Source organism: Pelmatolapia mariae, linkage group LG6 (genome assembly GCF_036321145.2).
Source record: "Pelmatolapia mariae isolate MD_Pm_ZW linkage group LG6, Pm_UMD_F_2, whole genome shotgun sequence".
NCBI classification, from domain to species: Eukaryota; Metazoa; Chordata; class Actinopteri; order Cichliformes; family Cichlidae; genus Pelmatolapia; species Pelmatolapia mariae.
In genome coordinates this window covers 34870524-34892389 of record NC_086232.1, presented here as the reverse complement: position 1 = coordinate 34892389, position 21866 = coordinate 34870524, and the positions used below count along the sequence as shown (strand labels likewise).

At 39.9% G+C, this 21866-nt stretch overlaps 1 protein-coding gene and 1 long non-coding RNA gene across 2 annotated transcripts; one reads left to right on the top strand and one right to left on the bottom strand.

The window, feature by feature from the left end:
* On the bottom strand, positions 1 to 1995 carry LOC134628709 (uncharacterized). The gene is made up of 3 exons (XR_010094004.1): positions 1852 to 1995; positions 1002 to 1079; positions 1 to 395 (listed from the first exon to the last, which is right to left on the bottom strand). It is a non-coding gene; the product is annotated as an uncharacterized LOC134628709 (long non-coding RNA).
* A 94-nt stretch (positions 1996 to 2089) lies between these two features.
* cc2d1a (coiled-coil and C2 domain containing 1A) lies at positions 2090 to 20544 on the top strand. The gene is made up of 28 exons (XM_063476717.1): positions 2090 to 2263; positions 2552 to 2621; positions 2702 to 2840; positions 2974 to 3077; positions 3156 to 3401; positions 3542 to 3857; positions 4653 to 4762; positions 4873 to 4945; positions 5635 to 5745; positions 5865 to 5992; positions 6274 to 6346; positions 6462 to 6595; positions 6994 to 7081; positions 7817 to 7893; positions 8066 to 8161; positions 9758 to 9880; positions 10131 to 10189; positions 10959 to 11075; positions 12079 to 12152; positions 12241 to 12299; positions 12385 to 12536; positions 12655 to 12745; positions 12823 to 12972; positions 14901 to 15092; positions 15204 to 15330; positions 16775 to 16851; positions 16965 to 17012; positions 17104 to 20544. Exons 2-28 carry the CDS (start codon positions 2565 to 2567, stop codon positions 17134 to 17136), a joined length of 3054 nt encoding a protein of 1017 aa, XP_063332787.1. The 5' UTR covers positions 2090 to 2263; positions 2552 to 2564; the 3' UTR covers positions 17137 to 20544.
* The last annotated feature ends 1322 nt before the right edge of the window (positions 20545 to 21866 follow it).

The window sequence follows — 21866 nt, the reverse complement described above, 5'->3', positions numbered from 1 at the left end:
ATATGCTTCTGAAATTTTCAGATTGTGGTCCTTGTGGAAATGCTGATGTAGCTTCGGGGACAACGTCGACAGGAATTCTTATTATGTCATAAATTTAATGGGTCACTGAAAGCCTCCCACACTGACAGATGCAGGGTTTCTCTCTTGTGTGGGTATGCCGTGTCTTCAGATTTGTTGACTGGGTTAAACTCTTTTCACTCATCACAAGAGTCGTGTTTTTCTTCACTCAGGCTATACAGATGAATATTAAAATTGCATAAATGACTGAAGCTTTTCCAACGCTGGTCACAGACGTGTGGTTTATCTTCAGCTGAGCTGAGCTGATCCAGCTGTCCTTGAGTAAAATCCACCCAACTCTCATCAGGATGTTTGTCGGGGATGTTGCATGTCTGGTTCTATTGAGCAAAAAGAGATGGACAGAGTAACAACAATCTGAGAACATATTTGATTTGAAATATTTCCTAATTATTATTTTTTCAGTTGTAACATTTCATTCACTTTAATAATACTTCCTAATTAAAAATAATGAGATGTCCTGATGCAAATAATAATTTGAAATATCAGAAGAGTGAAGTGGGGTGAGCTTTTTTGTCAGGTGTCCTTGTCAAGTACACATCCATTTGTCCTTTTGCTCCTGAGTTATTATGTTGGATAATGACCACAACATTGTTACTCACTTTGTATGAGCACAGTTTGATAACAGTATGGCTTCATTTACAGTTTTAGCCAGAGCACCAACGTGGTTAACATCTAGCTCCTTCCACAAAGTATTGAGCAAACATCATGCTAATTCACCTCATGGATGCAAGAGAAACAATACTGAGTACATGTATACCAACACACAGCTCAAACTGTCCGAAAGCTCTTCTCTGATTGGCTCATATGCTTCCCATTTTGGCTGTTGATAGGCACTTTGAGGTTAGAGGAGCATTACAATAATATCACTGGTTCTTTGATGCCATGTTTCTCCCTATCTAATTTCTCAGGTTAAAGTGATTCACCTCTATCCGTGGTAGACAGTTTGCTGCTGGTGTTACTCTTCTCTTGTTCCACAAATCTCCTCCATCAGTGAATCAGCTCTGACGTACATAAAGATAACAAGTTAGATAAAGTTATACAAATATAGCCGTAAAAACTACAATGATAAGAATTAAGAGTTATTACCAAAATACATGAATGAATAATCACATATTCATCTTTAAACATTAGCTTGAAAAAAGAAATACTTGTAAGCAGCAATAAGAAAGATGGTAGGATGCCACTGGGATGACTGTAGATGTAATTTATAATCTGATCTCTGAGTGAGTAGCACAACACACCACAGTGGAGACTGTATACAAGGATGTACACAGGGATACATGATACACAGTAACTTGTTTTAATGTAACCTTCCCAGTATTGATGTGTTCTAATTTAGTAGCAGATTGTTTTTACATACACAACAGAGTAGGTTTCTGCCTATGTCATACAAAAGAACAAATAGCAGTATATTATTATTATTATTATCAAGTGTGCTATGTATTTACAAAGAAAGCAGACTGACGCTCATGCTAGTGCAGTGAATCGTTATAATGTCATCCTTCACAACCTTTTCTTAAATAACATGAATTTATGATAAATTCTGAAAGGACAACGAAGAAAACCTGGCAGGTAGGAAATAATTAACTTTTAAATATTTATTTTGTTCCATCAACATATAGTAATATATTTGGTTTAGACTCTTTCTGATTAGCATGCTATGTTAAACAACACATGAACAACAATTCAACAGTTTTAAAATATGCTGAGTACGCAAATGAGGCTTCCAGTTCAGAGTTATAAATAAATATACAAAGATTTTAATGCATGTACCTCACCGAGGTATACACACTATTACATCGTGATGCATTTCTTGATGCCTAATTACAAAAACAAACAAACAAAAAAAAACAACAACAACAAAAAACACAAAAACACTTTTTCGCTCTGCAATCACACTCCCTAAGCACTTCCGGGATCGATTTGCCCTGCATGAATCACGTGATGACGTGACTCTCCATTCAACGGCTCTGGTCTAGCCGTAAAGTGCAATGCGCGTTGCTATTGGAGACGCAATATAGGAAGTAAATTCCACTGCCTGCGAATCTTGTTTTAGGAACTCGAAAAGAAGGCAGAAATATATCTGTCGCCGTAAATTTGGTCTGCTGTTTCTCACCTGGATCCGATTTCAACCGTCAACCCGTGCGGCTGTAACGCTAACGTTTAACTCCGTTAATCTAAGCAGGTAAACAGCCTGTGTGAAGCTGTGGGTCTAGCTGTTAGCTGACATAAATATAGAAGCTAACTGCATATTAGATCATAGAACTTGTTTGATTTATTACGCCACATTGCCCTTGAGGGCGATAGTGAAGTGTACCGACTCAGGTGTACTAAGTAACTCTTGAGTCAATCATTATTTTTGTATATTTTACTCCAAGGAGTCAGAGTTGTATTTGTTTTAACTTTATTCTATATCTATTAGTTTCCCTTTTGGGGTAATTTACTGTCATCCTGTTTGTGCGTTCACTTTTAGGTATTAAAAGTCAATGAGTCGCAGTCGCAACCCACCTCCTCGGGGTCAAGGGGCGGCCCGAGCCAAACAGGTAATTACCCTCCCTGTCTGATAACTGTAAACAGGCAGGACTCTGAAGCCGCTCCTCCTATCTGTCTGTCTGTGTCACAGATGGGGCTGCTCCTTGACCTGTCTCCGGATGGCGGCATGGATGATGAGGGAAATGATGATGAGCTGGAGGCAGAGTTACTCAATCTGATGGGAGGAAGTAAGGAAGGAAGAGCACAAGGGAAGAAAGGTGATGGGAGAGGTGAGGATGAAACACTTCTGGCACATTAAACCCTCTTTCTTTCTCATTCATGTGCTAATTTTTAAACTGACCTTTTCCTTATATCACAAAGAGCAGTTGACATTATGTTCATATGTTTGCCTCTTCTGTTCAGCTCCTGTTCCCATGGCTGAAATTGAGCGAATGGCAGCTCTGTGTATGAAAGATATAGATGATGATGACATGGGGGACGATGATTTGGATGATGAAGATCTGTTGGTAATGGACACAAACAGACACAAACATAAGCATTTCAGGGACTAAACAGTTAACTGACCTTTTCTTTTCTGCACATAGGCAGAACTGAATGATGTTTTGGAGGATGATGAGGAGCATACTCCTGCTCCAACTCCACCTGCCGCTACACCAACAGCTCCTAAAACTAGTGTCGCCTCACACACCTCACCTCCTGCTGCTCCCAGTGGTGCAACTGGGTTGGAGTCACGGCTCCTCGAGCGCACTGAAATGTATCAGACCGCCATTTCCAACGCCAAGGCTGCAGGCGAGACTAGCAAAGTTCGAAGATATGAACGCGGGCTGAAGGTAAAGCAAACGGGCAGAAACGCATCTTATACGATGTGAAGCCTTGTGTACATACTTTTGTCTTTATTTAGAGTCTTCAAGTTTTAATTTACTGCTCAGATCAAACTTTATGTTTATGGGGTTTTTTTCTTCCACCTTAGACTCTACAGTCCATGCTAACATCTGCCAAGAAAGGAAAACCAGTCAATGAAGAAGAGATGCCTCCACCTGTTGCTCTTGGTGGAAAGTCGGATGCCCCAGCCCAGCCTGAAGTGGTTAAAGAACGAGAGGTGCCCAAGCCTGTGCTGGTCCCTCCCCCTCCCACCAATCAGAAACCTCTGAGGGAAGCTGACCCGACACCTCTGAACACTAAGCCAGCGCGTTTGATCCCTCCCCAAAAGCCAGCTGCTGCCATGACTCCAGAAACACCTGCCATCTCTCCCCTCACACCCAGCCAGCCTGATGCTCATCACTCAGGTAAACACATTATGTGAATTAAACTGTTTATTAGAAGAATATAAAAGTAAATACATGGTCATAGTGCAGGTTAATCAGATTAGCATCCATACTCAAAAGAATTGAAAAATATTTGGTCATTTAAATAATTGCACTAAACAACATTTCATAAAAGATTAATTGATTGATTTGCGTTGTTTTTCTTCCCTTCTGCAGATCTTTACTTCTGTTTCAGTTTGAGAGAAGCTTTATTTCCTTTATTAAGATTAAAATACATGTGGGATTTTTTTCACTTCTGATCAGACAATACATTTTCGCTGGCTTCTGTAAATTGACGACACCTTTTTAAGAAATGCCTCACAATGTTATCTCACAGCAAAAAGGTTCTTGGCTCAGATCCCCTGGTCAGTGGCTTTTCTGCGTGCAGTTTGCATGTACTGCTTTTGTCTCCTTGCTCCCACTGTCAGACATACAGTACATGCTCGGTTAATGAGTGACTCTAAACTGGCTGTAGGTGTGGATGACAGTGTGTTGTCTATCTCTTCGAGTTAGCCCTGTGATGCCCAGAGTGCACCACTCTACCTCTCAGTCCTGTAGCAGCTGGGATAGGTTTTAGCTCTTCCATGACCCTTATTTTGATAAGCGGTTAAAGAGATCGATGGACGCTTAACTGACAACATACATTATAATTTATGCTGCTCTGACAAGTAGCGTGTCTGCTAACTAAATGTTACTGTAATGCTAGACCAACTAGTTATTTAGTTTAGTTTTATATGTTTTTTTTCACCCTCACATGACTATGTCTTCTTCACGCAGAGGCAAAACAGGCAGTGTTGACCAGACAGAGGGATTATAAGGTGGCTGCCATACACGCCAAACAGAGCGGCAACATTGACCAGGCCAAACAGCACTACCTCACTGCCAAGGTAACACAGCTGATGTCAGCCAGGTCGTTGGAGTAAGAGTGTGTGTGTGTGGTTGTAGTGTGAGGATTTTTCATAGTTTGTTTTAACAACGCTGCTCTTGATTTATGCAGAACCTCGATTTGATACTGGAGGCACTGGACCGGGGCGAACCAGTAGACCTGAGCTCTCTGCCTCCTCCACCTGGTCAGTGGTTAAAGGAAAACTTTACCTGGAGAATTTTAGTTTTAAATGCTCATTCATGCACTCACTATAGTGCTAACAGTTTCCTTTAATAAAATTAAATAAAGGCCCATTTAAAAAAAAATAATTTAGCTTAAAAAAACATCCAGTTTATAAGCTCCACACTAACACACGTCATCTCCACTTAACTGAGTTATGTTATTTATGTTCATGTCACATATTTGTTTCTGCACATGTGCCAGAGTCTCACTCAGATGTTGCTTGTTATTTGGCTGGTCTTGTTGAGGCATAGTAAAAATTGAGAAACTGTAAGAACATTAGCGCCAATCACACAAGCATCATTTAAAACATTTTTATATTTATTCAGGTGCAAAGTGCTTTACAAGTAATGGAGATGTAAAAGAGTTTCAGAGACTAATTCACAACAAAAACAATAAAAACAACACGGATGATTAAGGACTGTATATTAAAAAAATCTGTTTCACTGTAATAGTTGAGAGCAAGAGTTACATCATCAAGTCTTTGGATTAAGTTCTATCGTATATTCTTTGGTCCAGAAACTTCTATGCCACGGCCTCTACATTGTACCAAAAAACTGTCTTGGATTTGATAATCATGTTCAAACAGGGTTTAATGTGTACTCCATAATTAGTTACAATCCTAACCTGTGTCCACTTCTCCACCGTCTGCAGGAGACGTAATAACAGAGCAAAGTGCGCCTCCTCAATCTTCTTCTAAACCTGATCCCCCTGCTGCTCCTGCTGCTCCTGCTGCTCCTGCGCCCACCCAGGTGGCCACTGCGGGTAAGATTCCAGGAGTCCCAGTCCTTCACTTTAACCAAAAAGTATGATGAAGTGATTTTAAATAAAAAAGTCATGTTAAAATAATAATGTACCTTTCTGTCTGTTTGTGCCTTCTGAAGACCTGCCTGCTCCCAAAAGTTTGGCTGAAGCCCTGCAGCAGAGGTTGGACATATACAAGTCAGCAGCAGAGGGAGCTAAGAGCAAAGGGGACGATCGCAAGGCCCGTATGCATCAGCGCATTATGAAGGTACACAACACAAATATTGTGGCACATGTGTTTGCTTGTTTTTTCCAAATAAACTCTATGCTCAGTGAAACTAAAAGAAACAAGATATTAAAACATTTTTAGCTATTACAGCTTCTTTTTTTTAAAAACTAATTCCACGGTTTTGTGCTTGGATTGGAATGGAAATGGTTTGTGTGCTTTTATATGTTAGATTTCAAAAAAAAAATATATATATATATATATATATTATAGGTCTTGCAAAACCTGAGTAATATTAATTACTTAATGTTCACTCTTAACAGCAATATCAGGACGCCATCAAAGCTCACAAAGCTGGCCGACCTGTTAACTTATCTGATCTACCCGTGCCACCAGGTAAGTTTTGAGTTCATGTGTGTCTTGAGATTTTGCTCAGAGTTGATGTGTAAGGCTTCTTCATGGGTGTGTGTGTGTGTGTGTGTGTGTGTGTGATTTTTGTTATTTGCTCCAGGCTGTCCACCGCTTCAGGGCACAGAGGGTGGTCAGCAGAACTTCATGGGTGTCCTGGAAACAGCAATGAAAATAGCAAACCAGGATGCAGACGCAGAAGATGAGGAAGAGGATGGGCACGAAGAAGCTGCCAAGGTAAAAAGAAGAATGGGGGGAAAAAAACAAATTCAGGGACTGCCAAATGGCCAAATAGTGGTTTTTGCAGCCAAGAAATTTGATTGTTTTTGCACCAAGCCCAAAAAAAGAATGCTTTATTGTCTCTCATAATAGCTTCTGCAACTTCTATGGCAGATTATTCAGTCATTGTTTTCTCAACTGCACCTTCTGCCTATTGCATCATTTTTGGGCTTGTTAACAAGTTTATTAATAGCAGTAATAATTTACACAAATGCTTTGAGGTAAATCAGTTTATTCACACATCATTTGTTAAAATATGTTATAAATCAAACTCACAGATGTGTTAAGCTGTATGTTGTGACCTTGAAATCTGTTCTTGTGTTCATTTCATTTGCTATTGATCCTAACCTCTGCAGGCTGTGGTGCGTCCGCCTGTCCAGAAAGCAAAGTCTCCAGCTCCTCAGGCTCCTGCAGGCTCCTCAACTCCGAAACTGGGAGCTAAAGGTGAGTTTCAAATGTGGGTGTGTGTAAGAGGGGCATGTGTATGTGTTATGCGTGATGTTTGAGTTACACAACACTGAAGTGTTGTCATACTGCAAGGCTTATGACCCATTTATGCTCACCGTTCTCGCTCTCACAAAAGGCACTATATGAAAAAAGTGACTGACCAATATCAGATTTCATTGTGACCTGGTCTCAGTCTTGAACTTACCTGCATGTGCAAAAGAAGACGATGGCACTAATTTTGCTGTTGCAGAGCAGTAAACATGGAGGACACCTGAGTCAGTGTTTACACTTTTGTCTGTGTGCAGTAGAAGTCAGCAAACTTGTGACTGGACAAAGAAGACGAGGCTAAAGAGAGACAACACTTCACTTTTGGTTTTTTGTACTGCAGTGGCTGCTAAGCCTTTACAGAGGTGTATTAAGTTGGAGCCAGGAGTGGATAGTGATGCAAATGGCTTCAGTAAAACAAATTTCATCCAAAAAGTTCAGCATGTAAAAATGACACTTATTTCAAGCAAGTGATGAATCACTTTTTACTGTTCAGACTGAGTTTGCAGTGCGAAGAGAATCAGACCTGTATCTGATTCAGCACCACACACTGTTCAACCCAATATGTGACATAAACAATGTGTGGTCAAGAAGTGAGTCACAGATAAGCTGAAATAAACTTTTTCTAATGGTGTGAACGTGGCATACAGTAAGTTTTGCTTATTTTTCTCTTAATTATCCTTGTAGCCCAGCAGCAATTGGATTTCCTGTTACTAAGGCGACAAGCTTTCATGCGTGCGGCACTGCGCTCCAAAAATATGAAGGTAATCTTTTGACTTCCCAGTTATTTTCTTTTTTGTTTTAGATGCATACAGTACCATCTTTACAGTTATGCAGATGTTTTTAGCACAGCTGCCTGTGATGTTATTGGAATTCCAAACGTTTGTTGTATTTTTCATTGATTTCATTTCATTGCGCCTGTTGCCGCATTTGTAGGACATGACAGGAGCAGCACAGCACCTCAGACATGCCAAAGGTCTGGACGCCATGATCACTGCTGCAAAGTCTGGCCTACCGGTTGACATCACCAAGGTTATAAATACATTTTCTATATATTAGTAATCACCGCTTGCCCTGTGGTAGCTAGGATAGGTTCCAGCACCCCCACGACCCTGAATAGGAGGTGGATGGGTAATACTCAGGATAATCTTGAGCAAGGGTGTCAAATTCAGTTTCACTAAGAGCCACACTGGGAAATAAGAGTCATGTCGATGGTGAGACATCTGTAGTTTGTCAGGCTTTGATGGTCATGTAACCTGCATATACCACATAACCTCATCAAACCTCACTGAAACTCTCAACTAGTCAACACAAAAAGCTGCACAGCCGTTCTGATTAGTTTTACAACAAGCAGATGACTCATAACAACCTGTTTCATAAGCTTGAATATGATGGACACTCACAATAAATGGCATATTTACATTTATTTGGAAAAGGCTCTCATAGTTCATTTTACTGGCTGGGATGTGACAGAATAGTGGCAGCATTGGGGGAAAAAATATTTTTTAATTGATTCTTTTTTAATTTTAAAAATTGTTTGATCATGTGGTTTACCTGTACTATACAGCATAACCTTCTGGCATGAACTTGACTAGGCACACACTAATCACATAGCTTGAAAAGTCAGCTTTTGCCTGCAGTTACATGCCTCTTTTCAGCTCGCCAACATTTTGCCTCCATACCCAGCTTGTGGTTCCATGTCTCTGCTGGGGAAAAAAATACTGCACACTTATATTCTTTAAAAACACCAATTATCTCACAGTGAATGGAAACACAGGCCTGTCTTAACACTTGATGAAGAAACTCTGTCTCACACCTCTGTTAAAGTTGGCTTTGTGTGCACTGTGTTTGCTGGATGGTTAGCTTGCAAGTGCGCTTCCCTTTTTAGTTTGGCATGTCCACTGGGCGTGTCACTGTGCATACCTCAGCTACAAGTAAACAGGAAAAATTTACTAAAAACCTGAAATAATACACAGACTGGTTGTATTATGCTAAAATATATTAAACGAGTTGGACATATGCGACGTGTTTGTGTGTGTGTGTGTGTGTGTGTGTGTGTGTGTGTGTGTGTGTGTGTGTTTGCTGTGCAGGTTGTCACGGCAGCAGGAGCTGAATGTGTGAGGTGTGTTAACACAATGTGACGGAAATAGAAGATGATAGGAAGGAAACACAGGGTGAAATCAAAACACCTGGTCTCACCTTCTGTGTGTGTGTGCGCGCATGTGTGTGTGCGCGCGCGCATATTTTCAGCATCATTACACTATTCATATTTCATATCTGTGCCAGTTGTCCCCTAAGATTTTGATTCATTTTGCCTCACTTTTATTTAACTTCTCTGCATATAACTCATTTATTTATTTCTCAGTGTGTCCCCTCATGTGTTAACCAAGAATATTATGCTTGTGCTTCTGTTTGTTTGTCACACAAGTGTAAAAACAGACAGACAGGAAACGAAGTAACAGCTGATTAGAGTTCGATCCAAGTTGGACATGGGGTTTTCAAAGCTGTGTTGTAACTCATAACAGAATATTTGTATTAAATCAGTTACATTTGTATTTGAATTGGTCCTGGTAACTTTCTAATTGTCTTTATTATTATTTGTTTGTTTCTATTTCTCCTTTACAACAGATTCCCAGTCTTCCAGTCAGTGAGGAGGACTACACCCTGGCTCGTTCCCGTACCTCTCCTTCTTCTCGTACCACGAGTGAGCAGTACCATAACCTCATGGATCACTTGAAAAAGCAGTACGAGGTTAAGATGCACCTTTCCCTCATCTTTATGCTACATTTTATCTGAAAAAGCACCTTCTTGATGTCCACCTTACATACTGATGTTAATGTCATGTGTTAGTTACGGTTATTAGTTACGAAATGTTCATGCATTTTGTGATTGCGATTCTTAAACAGACAAATAACAGTTGTTCTTTATTTTGTTGTCCTCGCCTACAGTATGTTCTCTCACACACACAACACGCCCTCTTTTGTTCTCTCTCCATGAACAGAAATGTCTGGGCCTCTCCCAGCAATTCACAAACACGGGAAATGTGGCCGAGGCTTTAAAGTAAGAAACTTTTTTTGTTTCAGTTTTATAACTGTGGGATTTTTTTTGCAGTCATGTTGGAGCTTAACATTAAAAAGATCACTGTTTACCTCAAAGGCATCAACACCAACTTCTAGAACAGAGCTGGTTGTGATTACATTAAGTATAAATTCCCCTTTTCACAAAATTTGTTATTCAGTCTCAATAAAAATCTGAAATCCAGAGAAATGGTATTATGACTCAGATTAATGTAGTTTTTCTTCATTTTAATGAATGTATGTAATGAATCTAACTGAGAACTTCTGTAGTTCTTAATTATATTGTCAGCATGCACACAGTGATTTTAGCTATCTTTATATATGGTGTACCTCTTTATAATATTTGTAGTTTTCTTCAAATATTTTTTTTCAAATATTTCAACATTTAACCTTTGAAGTTGTACTTTAAACCTTTTTCTCATCTTCAGAGGGTTTGTCCCGCTTCCTCGTTTTTCTGGCATGGTCTGAAAAATCTTGTCATGTCCTAGAAAATTAGTATGTGTTTTTACAGATGATGCACAGAGTGTTTTGTAATCGCGGATTTTCAAATGCAGTGATATATGTGTTTGCCTCAGGAAATAGAGGTGTTCAGCTGTGCAGTTATTAAACTTGTTGTATTTCAGTACCAGGCGAGACCAAGATGTGTGTAGATGTGTAGACACGAAAATGCATAAAAATGACAAAATCAAACTAAAAGAAAAATATTGTTTTGTCACACAGATCTAAAAATCATGACTCTGTCTCTCACCCAGGTCTGAGAAGTTACTTGAGGAGACCATGAAGTACATAGAGATTCTAAAGAGCGCCTACACAAAGGGTCATCCAGTCCCCAAGTGCCGCACCGAGGAGAGAACCTTCAACTCTATCAAGTCAGTAGCAAACACTCAGAATACAGATTCATTCATAATAAACACCATCGCAAGTCACTCAGTTTGTCTGTTGGTCCACCGCTTTGGTCCAGAAGGATTTCCATAAATCTTTCGTGGTCTCCTCTGGCCAAACCTTACCTGATTTTTCTTCTAGTCATAGTGTTGCCAAGTTCTGCTGCACTCTGTCAACATTATCCTTATTTAACTATCAAATTTTCAGCTCAGTTTATATCTTAGTAACATTTTACATGGCTTGACTGGAGATCAAGTCACTTCAACAGCGTTATCAAAATTAGAAAAGAAAAAACCAACTGTGTAGTTGGATTAGATTAGTTAGATTATATTTTTTGTTTTTTTAAATGGTTGATTTAAGCCATGTTTTTATTCATTTTTAAGGCTGATGTATTTGACAAATGACAAATACATCTGCCTTAAAAACCTTATACAAGTCAGCCTGCAGTATAATGACCAACATGTTGTTAATTAATGTAATTCATCCATCCGGAGGACGCCTATGATAAAGACTACTAATCGTCTGTATAACTTTTTGTTACTCATCTTATGGCATTATGTCAGTGCCTGCTGAAAAAGGAAAATCTGTCAGTCAGTCAATTAAGCCGTGGTTCATCAAACTGTCACTTTTATTGTGTATTTTTTAAAACGTTATAATCAAGATGTTTTGACTCTATGAGGCTTGTCCTTTATATTTCATTTTGTACTCGTGCATGAGCTGTTTAATTTTGAAAGCAAATGATTGAACATTAAAGGTAGTGCTTTTCCTGACTGGAGTGATGGATGACTCAGAGTGACTCATTGTGACTCACTCTGCTTCTGCTCCAGTGTCATACGGAGCTAACAGCTAAGCGACTGTGGCGGTGACTCATTCATCAGTTAATTGTTTGCCTCTCCGTGATGCTGACTGATGCTGACTGTCACTTTTGAAGCTGTTTCTGAATGGTGTTTTTTATGTTTGTTTGTTTGTTATTGTTTTTTTGCTCCGCAGGATCAACCCCAACCTGACACTCAATGACCTGATACTGTACATCACCCGAGGCATCAACCTCCCAGCTCCCTCTGGTATTGAAGTCATCCCCATCTTTGAAATTACCAGGCAGTAATCTGTCAGATCGCTGTGCACTGACACCTAGCTTCTCTCTCCCCACAGGTGTCTCTGCTAATGATCTTGATGCCAGTGTAAAATTTGAGTTTCCTTTCCCCAGCGCGGTGAGAATCTTTCACATTCACTCGCTGCGGACGATTCAATCCGTGTATTTACATATGTGCGTTAATGAATTCTGTGTGTGTGTAGGAGGAGGCTCAGAGGGACAAAACCAACACAGTAAAGAACACCAGCAGTCCAGAGTTTAAAGAGACATTCAGACTCAACATCAACCGCGGCCACAGGGCCTTTAAACGAGTCATACAATCCAAGGGAATCAAGTTTGAAATCATCCACAAGGGGTAAAACGCAGCAGCTTCAGTAGAAAAAAAGAGAATATGCTTCCATATCGGTGTGTTTTGTTTGTGTTTTTTCCCTTGTTGTAGCTTCTGTAAATTGTATTCTCTGCTGTGTTTACAGAGGCCTGTTTAAGAATGACAAAGTAGTGGGAACTGCTCAGCTGAAGCTAGAAGGTCTAGAAAATCACTGTGAAATCAGAGAGATCTTAGAGGTGAGTGTTGATTACGCGTACGAGCACCCACACGTGTTCATAGGAGGTTTAACTGCACGCGTTTATGTTTTTTGTAGGTGATGGATGGACGTAAAACTACAGGAGGCAAGCTGGAGGTGAGGGTGAAGATCAGAGAGCCTCTGTCAGGCGTCGAGTTGCATCCAGTGAAGGAGAAGTGGCTGACTCTCGAACCAGTCTCCACGCCTCCAGAGAAACAAAAAGAACGGGTGAGTAGGGTTATTAGTTAAACTGACCCGCCTTTGTCTTTGGACTAAAACACGTCCAGCTCAAGCAGGGACGTACACAAGACTTCCATGTGTGATGTAAACTGTGCAAAACACTGAGCCAAAGTGCTGCCTCACAAACTGGATGTTCATATGTGTCAGAGCAGAAGTGTGAAGTCAGTCAGTATAAACAAAGTGTTTGGTGGCTGATCAAATAGTGTCTGAAACCACATCTATTTTAAAACTGGTGATCTACCAATAACATCCCACTTCACGCAGTGATTTTGTAGGTACAAGATTTTACTGTCTTCACAAGTTCTCTTTATTCTTCACGCAATTACTTTATGAACTCAAGTGCTAGTGGTTGTTTGGCACAGGAGAAATTGGCAAACTCTTAAATGCATACTGCTGCATAATGTTTAGTCAATGAGTGGAAACACCGTGAAAGCCTTTCAGGAAAAATGGAGACTACAGCGATATCTTTATTTGAACAATTGTCGTGTTTCGCTGCTTTCTGTGAAACGGTTTTCACACATGAATTTCAGACAGTTTCAAAAGAATCAGGTGGGGAAATTTTCCATAGTTTTACTTTCTCACATGGAAAAAACAGCAGGAAATTGGATTCTTTCAAAATATAGACAGTTCTATGCAGTTCAAGTCATAGAGCTGCCAGGGTAGAATTACAGGAGCCAGGACGCATGATCACATAAATGCAGCAGATATATGGAGTGGAAATGCAAGAAATATATTTGAAAAGCACAAAATAGGAAAAAAATGGCTGTGATGGAAGTAGTTTATTAAACATGGCTCCACAAAAGAAGGAAAACAAATGAGAAGCATGTACTTTCCTCAAATTATTGCTTTTTGTTATTAGTTGTTTTACTTGCGTAATTTTTTCAACCAGGTTGTTTGAGGTGCGACTGGCACTGTTGTAATTACATTAGCTCATTGTGTCATCTTCTGCTGCGATGATTCAATGAGGCCTGACTTGAGTGTTAATACATTCGTGTGCTTTTTGTAAAATATGTGCTGCGTTTAAATAGAAATGACAAACAGCGTTGCTTTAAAACTCACTCAAGCTCTCGGCTTTAGGCATCTTGATTTATTTATTTTTTCCTTTTCTTCTTCGTGTTTGGGTCTCTTACTGATGCTTGTAGTCTTCGGTCACAAGCTGAGGATCTGCTGGTTTTTCTGCATATAGTTTGAAGACTAGGAGGGACAGAGCTTTTCAGTTGGTGGCATCAGGGCTTTACAACACTACAATTACATTTAGCTGACTCTGTGGACTCTTTGAAGAACCAGTTAAAACACTTTTTTTTTAAGTCAGCCAGGCTTTTTTACTGATTTTAATTCATTCTGTATCGTTTTTTTAATTATTTTTTAGGACAATTAATGTTTATTCGATGTTATTTGTGTACACTGCCTTACGACCACTTGTCTGTGAAAAGCAGTTTTAAATAAATGATGCTTATTTATTGATGTTTTGCATCTACACATGTCCTTACCCATGGTTTAAACTGCAATCTATTTCACGAACAATTACAAACAAAGTTGAAACAGAATAGTGACAAAGATTTGAATTTAAATACTCTGAGCGTGCTGGAAAGCAAATCGTCAGTCCAGTAGCTGTACCAGCTTTTAGTCTTTCCCACTGTCAGTAGCCAGAAGAAGCAAAAAGCATTGCTCACATCGTAGCAGACAGCAGGCTTTTCACTCACATTAAGTGCGGCCAGTACCTTTTAGATGTGTTTGGACTGCAAACTTGTTTGTTTTGAGTGTAAACCAGCCTGCTAGTCAGATTACGGGTAAATAAAGGTAGGCATTACAAAAACTAGCAATGCACAAGTCAAATAACCTGATTTTCATAAACCTGGGTGAAAGTGAGTTGGTTGCCAAAGAAATCTAAGAAATGCTCTGGTCTGCTTGTTTAGGCTCCATCTCCTCGGTCCAAACCGAGACATGAAGGAAATGGCAGGAGCAGCTCGGATCAGCCTGCATCTCCTCGGTCTAAACCGAAACACGAGGCGAGCAGCAGGAGCGGTCACTCCAGCAGCTCCCCTCCACAGTACAAACTCCACAGCTTCAGCCTCCTCAACTACGACAAGGAGCGGCTGGAGAGGAAGGTAGTACTGCGTGTTCATGCGGCCCGAGTCGACCCACAACGTGCACTTCACTGATGCTTACAATGGCCCGAAGGCGCCAAGGTCTCGTCACTCATTACGCTTGTCTCTCAGATTACAGAGTACAGAAAGAACAAACGGGAACCCCCGTCTGACCTCATCCATCAGCACAAAGAGGTCACACACCGACTGCAGTGGCAGAAAGCACAGCTGGAAGGAGCCTCTCCTGCCATGCTCACAGGTAACACACACACACACACATACATCTCTTACTTTTGAACGTGTGCTTTTACCCCTCCCTAAAATCTTAGCGTCACTCAGTTTTGGAACAACTTGACCGAGACAGGAAAGTCTTTTGTCAACAGCATCTATGTAGAGCAGTCCAGGTCCTCAAAGTATTGGCTGATAGCAGCACACAGCTCCATCACAAGTCCATCACAGCCATGATGGGGAATAGGGACCGCCACTACAGCCTAGAATTGTTTCAGCTAAATGGAACAGTTTTTGTCATTTCTACTCTGTATACCACAATATTAGATATTAGATTCAGATTCAGTTGCTGCTTGTTTGTGAGTCTTTGCATTCACAAACTATTTAATAACTGAAAATCTCCTTTAGGTTAGACTGTCCCATTTGTTTGCCTTGCGTTTCATTATTCGTTTGCACTGTGAAGTCGGATCAGTTTTGCAGCATTTGGCTGAATCTGAGCAGAGCCCTGTGCACAAAAAAATATTTTGTCAAAAAAACGCATTGATCTAACTTTTAAATTATTACAGTGATGAACGTCGGGTTATGGATGCAACAACATCTCTGCAGCTTCTTTTTTGTCAGGCAGGTTTTGTGGCAGCTTTAATTTTTGCAGTAATTCAGTCTGATAGATGCGTCAAATTGGCACTCGAGTCATAAATTGAGGATCCCCCTCTGCGGAGAAAGTAAAAGTTGTTTTATTATTAAGGATTATTAAAGGTTTCCTGCTGCTGTCACTATCTCTGCATCTCAGAGAAACTCTACCTGCATTTGGCAGTGTCCCTCAGAGTGGTTGGTTGGTCGGTTAGTTGGTTAGTTGTGGGCTTTGCTGTCCTTGTTGCTGCTGTGTCAGTCTCTTTATCTGTGTGATTGTGCTGCCACTCCACAGATCCTGTGGTGGAGGCTGCTGCATCGAGGGGCCATGAGTTGCCCTTGCGTGCAACTTTACCCAAAGCACAGGCAGAAACGAGCTGTTTTATGGTTACTGGTTTATTTGTTCTAAATCTACTGAGGAAAGCAAACACAGGACTCACTGGCTGAAGACGAAAAGAGAATTAGCTTTGAGTAACGAGACGTCTCCGTGTAACTGTCCAACTCAAGAGTACATAGGTGGCAGTGCTTCCTTACTGGCTTGCAGTTGTAGCTGAAGAACAGACTCACTGCTCACAGAAAAGCTTATGAACAAAATACTATGCAATGTTAAAAAAAACAACAACAAAGAATGCATAAATAACAAATGCAGCATAACTATTTCTCAATATGGGATTTGAAAAAAAATCTAAAAATCAGTATGATGGCAAAAACTGAGCCTAAATCCCAGGTGGGGATGAACCGTTTCCCCATCACTTCTTTCTGTTTTCTCACAAAAAATTCATTCTGTTTAAGATGATGATGATAACAAATCATGTAACTCACTTTTTCCTTCACCACATGTGCAGAATATGAAAACGTGCTGCAACGCTTCGTTCAAGGACTTTCTGAGTCTGTGAAAAAATACTCCAGCCAAGGAAACCGGGTGAGTGCAGGGTCAGGGTATGGACAGGCATTTCTGTGCGTGCGTGCGTGCGTGTGTGTGTTTGCGTGTGTGTATTTTAGTGTGAAAACTTTTTTCTAATTCTCCTTATATAGGACGCTGCCAAGGATGCACTGGGCAGGTTGAAGATGGTTGAGAATGAGGTAAGGCTTGCTGTATCGCAGCTGTTGTGTAATTGTCATGTGTATATAAAAGCAGTTTATTCAGTGTGTTTACGCCTTCTCACTGCTCCAGCTGGAATCGCTGAAGAGGAAACGCACTGGATGAGAGCAGAATAAGGAGTGGAGCCTTGGCTGGAGTACTGTTCCCTCTCTCTCTCTCTCTCTCTCTCTCTTTCTCTCATACACACTCATATACCAAACGCTACAGTGGGTACAATAAGCACCTTTAGCATGATTCAGTGCTGCAAAACAACTGCATGAGCTAAACTGCTAATTCGGTCAGTTGTTCCTTTAGCTTGTGTCATATGTGGTTAGTTACCTGCCACAATAACCTAACAAACGGCTGCAGCCGCCAAGCAGACGGCAATTAAAAACACATCCAAATGTGTAAAGAGGGAGATGCATTTGCACTTAAACAAGACAAACACTACAGGAAACTGCTTCTAAAGAATGGCTTTACAGACTTTACTGGTATTCTATTTTTTTGGGGGGGTTTTTTTGGTTTTTTCCCAACTTTCCTGTGACAATTCTTGATGAAGTAATCTGCCAGAAGACTTGACGTTTTACATTCGGCACCGGCTTTTGGTGTCTACAGATGACCAAAAATATGTGTGTGTGTGAAGGTGTGTGTGTTTGTCCACGCACTCTTAGGTGTGTTTAACCAGTGAACTAGAGTTTTTTTTTTTAACCTTTTTCCCTGTATTTTATGTTGAGCTTAATCTAATCTGTCTGCTCCAGTGTTCACAGATTACAGTAATCTGCTCCATTTGGAGTGCTGTGATACGGGAATAAAAAAAAAAAAAAAAAATGGGGCTTCGGGGTGCAGCAGCCTACATCCCATAATAAGGGATTAGTGTTTATGTCACCAAAGAGGCGACTACATCAGACGTAGAGTCGCCTCTGGGGGCTGGGAAGAGGGGTTTTAACAGCGTGCCATGAATGTGGTAGAAGCTTAGCCTCGCTAAGAGATTGCTGCGTCTTCATCAGCTGTTTCTTCTTTGTCGTCTTCGTCATCTTATTTTCCTCGCACCCATTCCTTTCAAGATTATTCTTGATTAATAGGCTGCCCTACTCAGAATCTATTTAAACTCTTAAACAATATGAAGCTCGCTGTGCTGTCACTTAGTTTAAAACAGTTTAGAGCTGCTGCGTCAGAGTGCTTTTTTTCCCCACAGATTGTGGTGGATGCAAAAACAGAATTTGTCCCATTGAGCTCTCCAGTGGCAGCACAGTGGATACTGAAAAATCTACCCACAGGAAGGCGGCCCGATAAGTGTCAGTATGGCTGGGTAATTGCTCATTTCTGTCTCAGTTCTCCCACAGACACCTATGTCATCATCATCTTCCTCTCTGCCTTCACTTCTTTTTGGAGAATGAAGTCAAGCGGACAAAATACAGATAAAACCACTTAAACTTTGACACGCTGACAGAGGTGGGCAGATTGCAATGATCAGGATGATTTGCCACAACACCACAAGATGTACAAAAAAAAATAATCCGACAAATGTGCGCTGTCATGTATTCTGAGATCTGGGCAGATGTTTGGTGTGCTAACCTGACAGTAGCTCCTGTTCCACATTGATTGCATCCAGCCGGGATGTAGCAGACTACTTTAAGTGAGCCTTATTGTGCGTTTTGTGTTTGAATCCTCAATATTAACGATGTCTGGTAACTCCAGTTAATAGTTTTTTGGTCATGTGACACGTCAGATAATCATGTGTTCACGCTAATCCACTCACTGCTTCACTCCATTAGCAAATAATCCCGGTTAAAGTTGGCCTTCCACTGTGTGGTGACCCTTATGTAACACCCGTTGCCCCACTTTTTCTTTTTTTTTTAATCAACAGAGGACATCTTTTGACTCTTTTTTAATGTTATGCTGATTTTGATCACCTCATATTATTTTGTAGATAGACCGTAGCATTAGAACATCAGATTGCAGTATTAAACATGGCTTCAAATCTGTAAACGTGCTCCCTTTTCTTCTAGGTAATTGTTTGTGTCTTATTTAAATCTTTGTACGGCACAGACTATAATCTTGAAGGCTCCTAAAACTCGAGTTCGAGCCAAGCAGGTCTGGATTAATGTCAGTGATGCATTTATGCAGCAGTGTAGTTTAAGTACAAATTTATTTGTAAAGCTTTGGGCATTAAGAAAGATTTAAATAGTGAATCAGCGGATTACTCAACTTAAGCAAATTTGAAGGTTCTGCTAATGGTTTTCATACTGTACACAGGGGCAGAGCCAAGGGGTGAACACAGCTGAAAGTCTGAACCACCTCTCTGTCCGGACCTTACAGTCAGCTGTAAATCTGTTAGAGGGGCTACGCATGTAAAAACTGGAGTAAACATGTGCCTGTTTGTTTCAGCAGAACCATTTTCTTTGACAATCAGCAGAGGGTTACATAAAAAAATAATTCTTAAAGTCCTTATGGTGGACCTCTGTACTTCCTTGTATAAGTTAATCATGAAACTGAATGAAAAATATTTGGATATCAGGTTCTGGGTCGCTGGAAGTAATGGCCTTATGTTAGCAACACACACAGAAAGGAAAGAAGCCCCCAATTACTGCTTATAACTTTAAAACAAAGGGACTAGTATTTAATTTTAATGTTCCCGTGTTCTGTTTTGTTTTTCCTGTGGATGAAACGCAAAGCTGACCTAAAATGATCAGAATTATTTGAAAACAGAACATCTGTCCCAGGAGTGGGGTTCACAGAAAGACCAGCTCTAATGGAAAATAGTGAGTTGGACTAAAACAACAACAACACAAAGATGTCGTTCCGATTAAAAGAAAAACATCTGAGTGCGACCGTGTAGCAGCTGCATGTTTGAGCCTGCACAAAAAGTGCAACTGCACACCGCCACCCCATCCCCACCTAGACCACCCCCACTTTTTTTTTCTTTTAAATCCAGAGCTGTAACCCCGCGTCACCCCAAACACACAAACGCACTCCTGCCACATCACCCCACTCCCCAAATAACCTCGCGGCCTCTGAGGCTGACCTGTTGTCGTGGCAACGAGCTCATCAGCATTCAGTGTGGTAGGTGGATGGTCAGGACCCGGGTGGAGGGACATATTGTTAGTTTGTCCTGCTGGTGACTCACACTCCGTTTCTGCATATACAACACACCACACACACACACTCCTGCTCATTCTCTTTTCATACGATTGTTTGGCTCTCTGTCTTTATCCTGTTATTGATTTCATTTTAAAAAGTTTGGTCTAAGTTTTGTTATTTTTTTGTTTTTTACTACTTTCTTCCTGATGAGTTGGGTAAATGTATCCATTTATTGTTGAAGCTGACATCTTTTTAAAAATTTGCTAAGTCACGTAAGGGCAATCATTATAAATGTAATATTTATATTTGGTAAATATATGGCATAATATGCTCTGTCTCTTTTTTTGAAGTGAATGTCTTGATGATTGATGCAGTTTAAAATGGGAATGTATGACAGCCTGATTCTTGAGGCTTTATTATCTTATGTATGAGGTTGGTGTTGACACGAATAAAGTGGTGAAACCGCAGTGAGTTTGTGTCATTATTAAGTCTACTATAGGTAAGTATAACACTAAAACACATGAAATGTAATAAAGCTAACTAAAATAAAATATAAATGCAGTTTTTGTTTTGTCAAGAACACCCAGCCTGAGGGAGTGTTGATGCATGTGTTTGGTAAGGATGTCTACTTAACTCTGAGGGTTTGTATAAAAACTAAACTAAACCTAAGAAATGTCAAATGATGACAACTAAACTGAAAGAATGAGAAGAAAAACATCCCAGAAACCAGCTGAACAAAAAAGAAAGAACAATTAAGAAACACATGTTTGAAACCACATTTGAGTACTGAGAATAAATTAAGCAGGGGTCAGGGTGCCCTTCCACATGGAAGACGGTTTAATTAATTTGAATTTTCTCTGCATCAGAAGACGATGCAAATGTATTTATGTAAAGAAAAACACAAAAATCAGGCACCCATTGACGATTCAACACTTATTTTCCTTGTAGTGGAATATTTCACTTATGCTTTCACTCCTTAGCAAGCACACTTTATCTCTCTGCCAACAGCAGAGTCTTTAGTGGCTTTTACTCAATGCCAAAGGGTAGAACAGGTTCAAATGCTTCTTCTGTTTTTCCTCTGTTATCCGCTTGTGTGACTCTCATTTCAGATAATGTGAGAGTCACAGACTTGTATGTGAAACACTGAGGTCTACTGTGCTCTTTACTCGTTAATGCAAATCATTTATGAGTCTGTGCTGTGGTTGGCAACATGATTTTAATTTTAACTAATACAAAACACTAGGTGTGGGGAAAAATAGTAACTGGATTGGAAACAAAAACTAGACTTCAGACAAAAACTTGAAAAAAAAAACATGTAAAACATATCTTTTAGGTTTAGTCTTAGTCACTTATGGGCTTAAAATAATAACAATAATAATAATAATATACTGCTACAATATAATAATAGTGATTCATGATTGTACTGTTATAAACTTTTTAAACTTCCTCTTAAATCGCCTCCCAAATTATACTAATAGTTAAGAACTGAAACACAAAGTAAGCTGAAAATAAACATTATAAATAAATAAATGAATAAACCTGCTCTGTAAACCAGCAGAAACAAAAATGTATTTTAAAATACTTATAATGGAAAAATAAAATAATTTTGTAATTTTATTACTTTGATTTTATGAAATTTTAACATTTTTACTTTTATTACATAAAAAAAAAGTTTAGTTTCAGTTTAGATTTTATTACTTTCAGTGTTTGCTTTCAGCTTTTGCTTTCATCGTAATTTAGTTGTACAATTTACTTAAGGTAGCTAAGTCAGAGCA

Coding starts and splice junctions, on each gene's coding strand:
- cc2d1a (XM_063476717.1), top strand. CDS start 2,565: ATGAGTCGCAGTCGCAACCCACCTCCTCGGGGTCAAGGGGCGGCCCGA. Junction 2,841..2,973: donor GAAGAAAGGTGATGGGAGAG/GTGAGGATGAAA, acceptor TCTTCTGTTCAG/CTCCTGTTCCCATGGCTGAA. Junction 8,162..9,757: donor TACCGGTTGACATCACCAAG/GTTATAAATACA, acceptor CCTTTACAACAG/ATTCCCAGTCTTCCAGTCAG.